At 34.4% G+C, this 9,032-nt stretch overlaps 1 protein-coding gene across 1 annotated transcript in view; it reads left to right on the top strand.

Annotated features, from left to right (window-relative positions):
- The window catches only part of LOC113391806 (uncharacterized protein), a 46,079-nt gene extending 41,426 nt beyond the window's left edge, over positions 1-4,653 (top strand). Inside the window, exons 17-20 of the mRNA XM_064219491.1 lie at positions 688-788; positions 1,386-1,583; positions 2,533-2,668; positions 3,370-4,653. Of these exons, the coding sequence (XP_064075561.1) occupies positions 688-788; positions 1,386-1,583; positions 2,533-2,668; positions 3,370-4,441 (1,507 nt within the window). The 3' untranslated portion in view covers positions 4,442-4,653. The remainder of the gene's footprint in view (positions 1-687; positions 789-1,385; positions 1,584-2,532; positions 2,669-3,369) is intronic.
- Positions 4,654-9,032: the final 4,379 nt, after the last annotated feature.

A 9,032-nucleotide genomic window follows, 5' to 3' on the forward strand; every position in this document is an offset into this window, starting at 1 on the left:
GGCAGCGCTTTGTGCAAGGCCGTCTGGGTAGATACCACTCATCAGATATTCTACCGCCAAACAGCAGTACTCAGGATCGTTGTGTTCCGGTTTGAAGGTTGAGTAACCCAGTGTAACTACAGGCACAAGGGACATGACATCTTAGTTTCCAACGTCGGGGGCGCGTTGACTATGTATGAAATGGTTAATATTTATTATGGCGCCATTGTCTATGGGCGGTCTTGACTACTGACCACTAGGTGGCCCATTTGCTCGTCCGTCTACCTATATCATATAAATAATAATAACAATAGTACAAGTATATGTTAGTCAAATATTAGAAATGCAATAATAACTCATCCTCCTGCCCTTATCCCAATTTTACTTGGGGTCGGCGCAGCATGTCTTCCTCTTCCATACTTCTCTGTCGGACGTCATCTCACAAGTAACATTCTTTCTAACCATATCGTCTTTCACACAATCCATCCATCGTTTCTTCCTTCTCTTCTTCCTGCAATAACAACTATGTTATTGTAACTACAGATACAAGTGACACAACATTTTAAAAGCTATTTACAAGGGTTGATTTTCCAAATTCGTCGAGCCGTTTTTGCGTAACTTTGTAACAAACATCAAAACACCAAAATTTTGACATTTATAGTATTAATACAAACATACGCAACACATCACAGGAGTTATCTGTTCCAGGTGCTATGTAGGTCCAACCCATGATCAATGGCGACCGTGCAGTGAGAAGTACTATCCTTACCATCAACATAAGGGACCACATCCATCACAGGGGCAAAGAGGTATGTTTCATGGACATGTAAATTTATAATACGCTAGATAAAAATCGGTCACATTGTAAAGCTTGAAACCATACCCTAAAAAATGTAAACCATTGTACATGGAACAGTTACTTAGTGGTAGGTCTCTGTGCAAGCTCGTCTCGGTAGGTACCTCCTACTCATCAAATTTTCTACCGCGAAACAGCAATACTATAGGTATAGTTGTGTTCTCGATTTAAGGATATAACATCTTAGTTCCCAAGGTTGGTAGTATATTGGCAATGTATGGAATAGTTTATGGGCGGTGGTGATCATTTACCACCAGACGGCCCACTTATTCAATTCAATGAAAAAAGTACAGTCTGTTAATTTACCTTTTTTCAATTGACATCTATACGTGTTTATGTAAATCTACCTCATGTTCATCCACCAAGAACCTTTGGAGCCATATAGTGGAAGAAGTTCCAAATCTTCTCTTCGAAAATAGAGTAGGTTTTAGCCCAGCAGTGGGATATTTATAGGATGTTGCTTTAATTTTTTGAATCAATAATATTATTATCAATGAAATCATCACACACCTAGTTCATATATATTCCATTGAATATCATAATATTATAGAAGCAGTACATCCCCGACCAGACAGACCAATTCAGCAAGAAGACAGAGATAGAATATCTTCTAAGCCAAATTACAACAAACCAGACGGAGACAGACATCACGGCACATATCTACCAGAAGCAGATAGAAGATACTGGGACGATCTATACAGAAACGGGCCGCAAGCGTATTATGACAAATACGGGAATCCATTACCAGGTTAGTAAATGTAAATGTTATGAATTGGCTGCCTCATAGAACGCCTCGTTGGTTAGTTTATATGGTCCTGGGTTCAAGGCCCAGGTTGGCTCGATAACAAGTTATTGAATTCTTCCATGAATGAGAGTAACTTTTGATTTTTTGACGACCTCCGTGGTCGAGTAGTGTGTACACCGGTTTTCATGGGTACGCCACTCCGAGGTCCCGGGTTCGATTCCCGGTCGAGTCGATGTAGAAAAAGTTCATTAGTTTTCTATATTGTCTTGGGTCTGGGTATTTGTAGTACCGTCGTTACTTGTGATTTCCATAACACAAGTGCTTTAGCTACTTACATTGGGATCGGAGTAATGTATGTGATGTTGTCCAATGTTTATTTATTTATTTAAATTTCAGTTTTTGCCGGTGGAATCCAGAATTCATGAAATTCCTTTAAATATTATATATTCGTACCTTGAGTAATGATTATACAATTGTGTTTGTAAGATCTATCTGAAAAAGTGTATTTTGGTTTGTGTTAAATTATTGGGAAAAAAAAACGTTATTCATAGAGATATAACAAGAGATTGTTATGACTGGATTAAGATTGCTTCTAAAATATGACAATATAATAATATGTTTATTTTGATATCAATTATGCCGATGGCCCGCTAGTTATAATACATGCATCTTAACTGATGATTGAGAGTTCAAATCCAAGCAAGCACTACGGAATTTCCATGTGTTAAACTTGTGTTTATTATACATTGCGTAATTGGCGGTGACGGAAAACATCGTTATCTCCAATTTCAATGAAATTCTGAAGCTGAATATACTAACCCGAATTGCAGTAATGAAGTGTAATTTGCTCCAAACATCTTCAAAGGAAGAATGTACCATACCTGTTTATTATACCTTAAATCCATCCAAGTCTGCCCAAGTCTGAAAATGCATTAGAGAATTTGATCCACAGGCTACACCCGCGTACCAACAGAAGATAGACCACACATAAAGTACCAGCGTAATCCACCACGTCCCGGTTCAAATTACTGGGTCCCCGTTAATTCGCCTGATGATGAACCAAACACTGGAGGACTTGGAGTGCCGAGGTGAGAGCATTCTATCAACGTAATCGCATGTTACTTTATCAATATATTTTTTAGGAAACGACAAGTAAAATAATGATCTGTTCTTCTATCGATTGTCATCTCATGGTGATAGAAAGAGATGTTCACTGTATCCGGGAACCTCTATCGGAGTAGAGGCCCTCACAGGCAGGCCAACGGTTTTATGTGCAAGCGATCCAGTGACGCCCCTTGAAAAGACAGAGTGTATAACGCTAGTTGTTTAGGAGGTATTCCCGAGCAGTTTTTCCCCAAACAATGAAGATAAAACTCGGAAATGCATTCTTCCAAATAAAAAGTAAAACGCATTACACTAAAAAACCCGCGGTACCCAATCGGTCTTCTCAGGGGTGTACCGACGGTTGACCCGCGTTGCACGGTGTGAGGGCCTTAGGCACTTTTTCTAGGAGTGAAAGTCACAGGCGAGTGAACATGTTTTTCCGTCACCTAATTATTTAACTCATTAGAAATCCTTATTTCGCAGTTTAATAATTTACATATTTTAATTTCGGCTTTGTGAAAAGCGAAACATAGGGTCAACTTAGATATAAAAGTGTCAGTCACATTTTGCGACTGTGACTCTGACTACCAATTTCTGTTTAAGTAAAACAAAATAAAGAACACTTTGAATGAATATGTATTTATACGACTTCATTTCTATAAAATTATTTGTTTTCTTATTGTAGATACTGGCCGGTAGCTTATTTACACAAAGGTCCACCACCTAATATGACATACTTTAGATACAACGAAACAGCTCCCGAAAGACACAACGCACCACCATCTCGTAATCAATCGGATTTTAAACGTGTAAATCTAGATAGACCTATTAACAATGACTTAGAAAGTAGAAGCGTAGACAGCAGCCCTAGATCGGAAAAACGTATAAATATAACTAACGACGATGACGATATATTTGATCTAGCAATTGATAAAACAACAACAACTATGAAACCGGAAGTTAATGAAACTATTCTTGAAACTGTAACGGAAGTAGAGGAGAAAATAAATAAAACAGAACTATATAATAAACCTGAAAATGCTAACATAGAAGAAGAGGACGACTATATAAAAGGAATCGATGGAAAATTACACGATTTCACTCATTCAATAGAAGTGTTCGATATAGATGACGTCAAAGGTGATAAAATATCTGATGTTAAAACTTTAGAAGCAGAAGAGAAACAAATCGAAGCTATTGGAAGGATTATCGCTTCTAGGCGCGGTGGAAAGCTCATAATAGAAAAGAGGTCGCAGAAAGATCTAGAATCAAAAAGCATAGCGCTAGACAAAGACTTCGTCGATTTTGATTTTGGAAATCGATTCCCCACCTCAGAGAGAAGAGGTTTTGTGAGAAAAGTTACAAAAGACGATATTGAAAAGGATAAATTTTTAAATGACAAAAGTTTAGAAGTTAGTGAATCTACATTCGTGAGACCCCCTAGAATCCTGAGTACTACGGAAAATGTACGAAAAACTGTTGTCAATGGAAAGGTTTTTTATGATGCAACGATAAAAGATCAAAGAGAACTATATACAAACACAACACGACGAGGAAAAAGCCTACGATTGGAAGAGAACAGGGCACCTGTGATACCCAATGGCAACAACAAGAAGAAAAGCGTGAGAACACGTAACACTAACCCGGTTAGACGAGTCCGAAGAGTTTACCGGAAGAAATACAATCCAGAGGAAGTGAGAAAGCGACTGTTAGAAAGAGAGAGAAATAAAAATGCCACAGATAATATTAAAAGTTAATTCATTTTTCTATTAAAAGCCTAAGCATGACAAATGAGCGCATATAATAATATTTGTCTTAATCAGTCATGCCTATAAATGTTGTTTAAGAGGTGACTGGTTAAAGTAGTGTTGTCTTCGTCTTTCAAATGTCAAATCAATGATGTCCGAAAGAGATAAAACAGTTATCTAAGCACCCACTTAACGATGTTTATAACTAAGGGCGGATATTCAAGTATCATTTATACATATGTATATTTATAAGGAGAAAATATTACGCATTTTAATCAACTGCCACGAATATTATTATTAATTTAGAACATAAAAGTTTATTAACAAATAAATAAATTTGATTTTAAAACAATTAAGTTATTTTAAGCTTAAAGATATTGTCAGTTTGACCACAAAATAGAAATTTGGGTTGAATTGACGATGTAATTTTATTATTTAAGATAACATTATAAATGCACAGTGAATAGAATATTGTCAAATGCTAGGAGCGATATATCCAGATATAGTCTGATTCTAAATCTAAATAAATCGCCAACTATGAAAGTAATTCATCCTAGTATGAAAGAGATTCATCCGAATTTATATATCTCGTATATTTTTGTAATGTTAATTTATAAAATGGTCTTAATATAAGTGGGTAAATAAATAAGTTCTTTTTTTTATTTATATTGTGATAATAATAGTTACCAGACGTTTACAGCAAATATTTTATTTCATAATAAGTTTAAAATATATCGATAATTTTATAACATGAAGTGACTTTTATTTCATATTAATCCTTATTTTTGAATCTTCACTTTAACGATAAACTATGTAGTTTTTCATTTCAAGACTTTTTGTTTTTATATATCAAACAATAATTCAATTGACTCGTGTTATTTATTACGTTATATATATTTGTATAGCTTATTAATTTTTATGACGAAGATTTATGAAAGCAAGAATTTAAGTAACTTTTTCTACCTTATGAGAGTGACATAAAATCTTCACAATGGTGTTCAATCTTCACTTTCGCAGTAAGCTCGTTGTTTTTTTAAAGGTTTTTTTTTGACTGACTCTAATCAATATGTTTGTCTAGTTAAGTTTTTAAAAAATACGAAAGTACGAAGTTAAGTCTTTTTAAAGAATATTTTTGTGATGATATCGGATTTGGCGCTGATTTTGAAAAGTGATGAAAGTGATTTTGAATAATTCTCGCAAGAGGGTGACAACTACAGGATGAAGTTGCTCACTACATCGCCAATTAAATCTCAAGTCGCTCGAAATAGACAACTTCACACCCATATTCAACATTGACCATATTTATTTTATTACATATTTAAATTTGCGAGTATAATAGTTGTGGTGAAAACAAATGAATAAATCTTCATACAGTTAAAAACAATTTTTAATTACTTTTAAAAAACAATCTATCCACTAATTCTCTCGTTCTAAGTATCTTTTATATCATCTATATTAATATTAAAAATTCGAAAGTGTTCTGTCTGTCTGTCTTTTACACTCTCACATTCAAATTACTGAACCGAATTTGATGAAATTTGTTACGAAGCGAGCTTGGACCTTAAAAGAGACATCTCTTCATCATCTTCAAAACCTTAAACATGACAACTAACCCCTAAAACACGACTGAATCCGCGGACGACTAGTTCAAAAGTATAAAATCTTCCGTAATAAGCAATGACAGGTAAACGATACCTTATTAAAAACACATCTGACTTCATTTAAAAGTATTATATATGATATCGTGATCTTCGAGCTTGTTGAATACTGTTAACTTGTACTTAAAGTTACTGTGCATGCTAACAAGGAAAGTAAACGATGGATGATTCAACTTAAGTATTTAGGGTTGTCAATTAGTTTTTTATTAAAGTTTTTTTTTTTATTATTAAGTGTTAATTTATAATTATTGTTAGATATTATGGTTCTGGAAAATTGTAGACAAATTGAATTGCACTGAAAAGAGTAAATTTTATTACACACTAAATATTACAAAATATTATTTGACGTTACTTAATCAAGAAATTTACCCGAAAAGAGAAAGAGCATTTGAAGATATTGTTTCATCAGTTATTATAAATTTTATAATTTAACTTCTATAATTAGCATGCTTTAACAATCGTTCAAAAAATGACAGACACCTCCCTTGAACCAAACAAGTTCACAGATAAATTAAACATCAGTTATTACGCGGCAAATACAGACTATACAAACGAAATTAAGTGTCACGCACTTTGTTTACATATATAGGGTAAAATGGTCGATTACCATTGCCCGTAGACAATGGCGCTGTAAGAAATATTAACCATTCCTTACATCGCTGATGCGCCACCAACGATAGGAACTAAGACGTTATGTCCCTTGTGCCTGTAGTTACACTAGCTCACTCACCCTTCAAACCGGAACACAACAAACAATTGCTGTTTGGCGGTAGAGTGTCTGATGATTGGGTGGTACCCACCCTTTCTCGGTTGTATGAACAAGCAATCCCGTGGTGTCCTTCGAAAGTACGGAAAGATTACCGATGGTTATTACCCCTACCCCTTCATGCGGGGGAAACGTGTATAAACATTTTTCCTATTCAAAAATTTGCTGATAAACATTTGTGTCCCTAATAAATAATGTTGGTCCGATGACACCGTTGTTGTTATTTTTTATAGTACTTAAAATCGAAAACGGTTTTTTTTTTAAATTATTTTAGTCAGGTAAAGGTTTAAGTGATCGTTATCAGAATGCTAAGTATGATGTTAAGAATACATTTTATTTAATTCAAATGCACTAACTTAATTGATGAAATAGATTAACTAATGAATTTCTTGCCATTTCACTCGATAGAATTTACAATCCGAATGAGAACCTTTAAAAATTATGATTCTAATCTACTTAAAAAAGTATACTCGAAAAATAGAATTTTTGAAGAAACTACATAAGTGACAGCCCTGTATAAACTCATGAGTTCACGACTGCCAACATATTTGCATAGCCATATCTACTATATGCAGCAAACACTGCATTTCACCTGAGAAAGTGACATTCACAGAATCCAATACGAGTAAATTAAGTACTCGCTACGCCGACTCTGCACTCATATAACTCTTTGGTTTACGTGACGCCAGTATATATTTGAGGGAAAAAAATAAAAAATATATTGAAATAATATCGTTTTCCGTCTCGCATTTTTAAATTTGGACCGATAATTATTGTTTAAATATTGAAAAATATCCAGTGTTTAATCGTTTTTATAAATCAGAAGAAAAAAGTAGATTCTAATCGAAACTTTTTTTTAATAAATTTTTGAAGTTGCAATTTTGACTTATTTTGAAAAAATCTAAAATACGTGATAACTTAAAAATGGTTCACTTTTGCATCATGCATATGGGGGTTAAAATTATCGTAGTTACCCCTATCACCTCCTAACGGGAATACGTCGAATTACCAATAACCCTGTATATAATTCTTTTTGATGTCATATCATGTCATAAGAGTTTTTCTTACACCATCTGTAATAGGTACTCAGTATCCTAGGACTGCACTCTATATGGCAATAGAGAGCCTTTCTCATGGTCCTATAGGTCTGCAATCTGTCACGACTGGAGGTAGATCAAAGTGTCTACCTGTTTTCGAAGAACAGTAGGAAATATACTACAGACTTTCAACTCTGGACTGCAACAGTTAATTTATAGAATAACTGAATCAATTCCGACTCGGGATTTTAACACACTACCTTTCCTACAGCCAAGGAGGCGAGTTTTTATATCTCAGATTCAATGTATATTCAACACCCTTAGACTAATTATATTTTAAACATACAAAGCATACATTAATACATTTTTATGTACATATTTTATAAGTAAATATTTATTATACTTTCACACGCCTCGAACCCGAAGTGATGTATCTGTTTTCGATACAAATTGAAATCACAATTGTCTCAGATTTATTTTAAATACAATAATTAATTTTACAATTAAAACAAATGACAATCAGTTCTAGGTACGTATCGTGTTGGATATGTTTCTATAAAGATGGTTAATAAAATACGTTATAGAATATAAACTACTTTGGGGTCATCGTGAAAAATCGTAGAGATCAACCGACCAAGCATGTCCTTGTAATAGTTTTAGAAAAGTCACCAGTTGGGAAAATGAATTCCATAACGGGAAATATCCTTCGTTTAAAGTCAAATTTAAGGTCACCATGAAAAATCGTAGAGATCAAACCAAGCATGTCCTTGTAATAGTTTTAGAAAAGTCACCAGTTGGGAAAATTAATTCCATAACGGGAAATATCCTTCGTTTAAAGTCAAATTTAAGGTCACCATCAAAAACGTTGCACCCAAATATATCACTTGCAATTCACCATAAAAGTTGTACGTCAAAAACAAGATCCTGTCAATCTTTCCGCAAGTAGACCAAGCGTTGGAAAATCTCTGAATGGAACAAGCATATTTTCCTATTCATTTCCTGTCACGCTCAGATTACCGCTTTTCTAGATCTCGTAATACTAGACGGTGAAAGCAGCATCGCCACGGGAACAGCAAAGTGAAAATGACCCGAGGGACGGTTTCGCTTTCAACCTCAACTGTGCGAATCAATTCATATTA

Source organism: Vanessa tameamea, chromosome 28, assembly GCF_037043105.1.
Source record: "Vanessa tameamea isolate UH-Manoa-2023 chromosome 28, ilVanTame1 primary haplotype, whole genome shotgun sequence".
NCBI classification, from domain to species: domain Eukaryota; kingdom Metazoa; phylum Arthropoda; class Insecta; order Lepidoptera; family Nymphalidae; genus Vanessa; species Vanessa tameamea.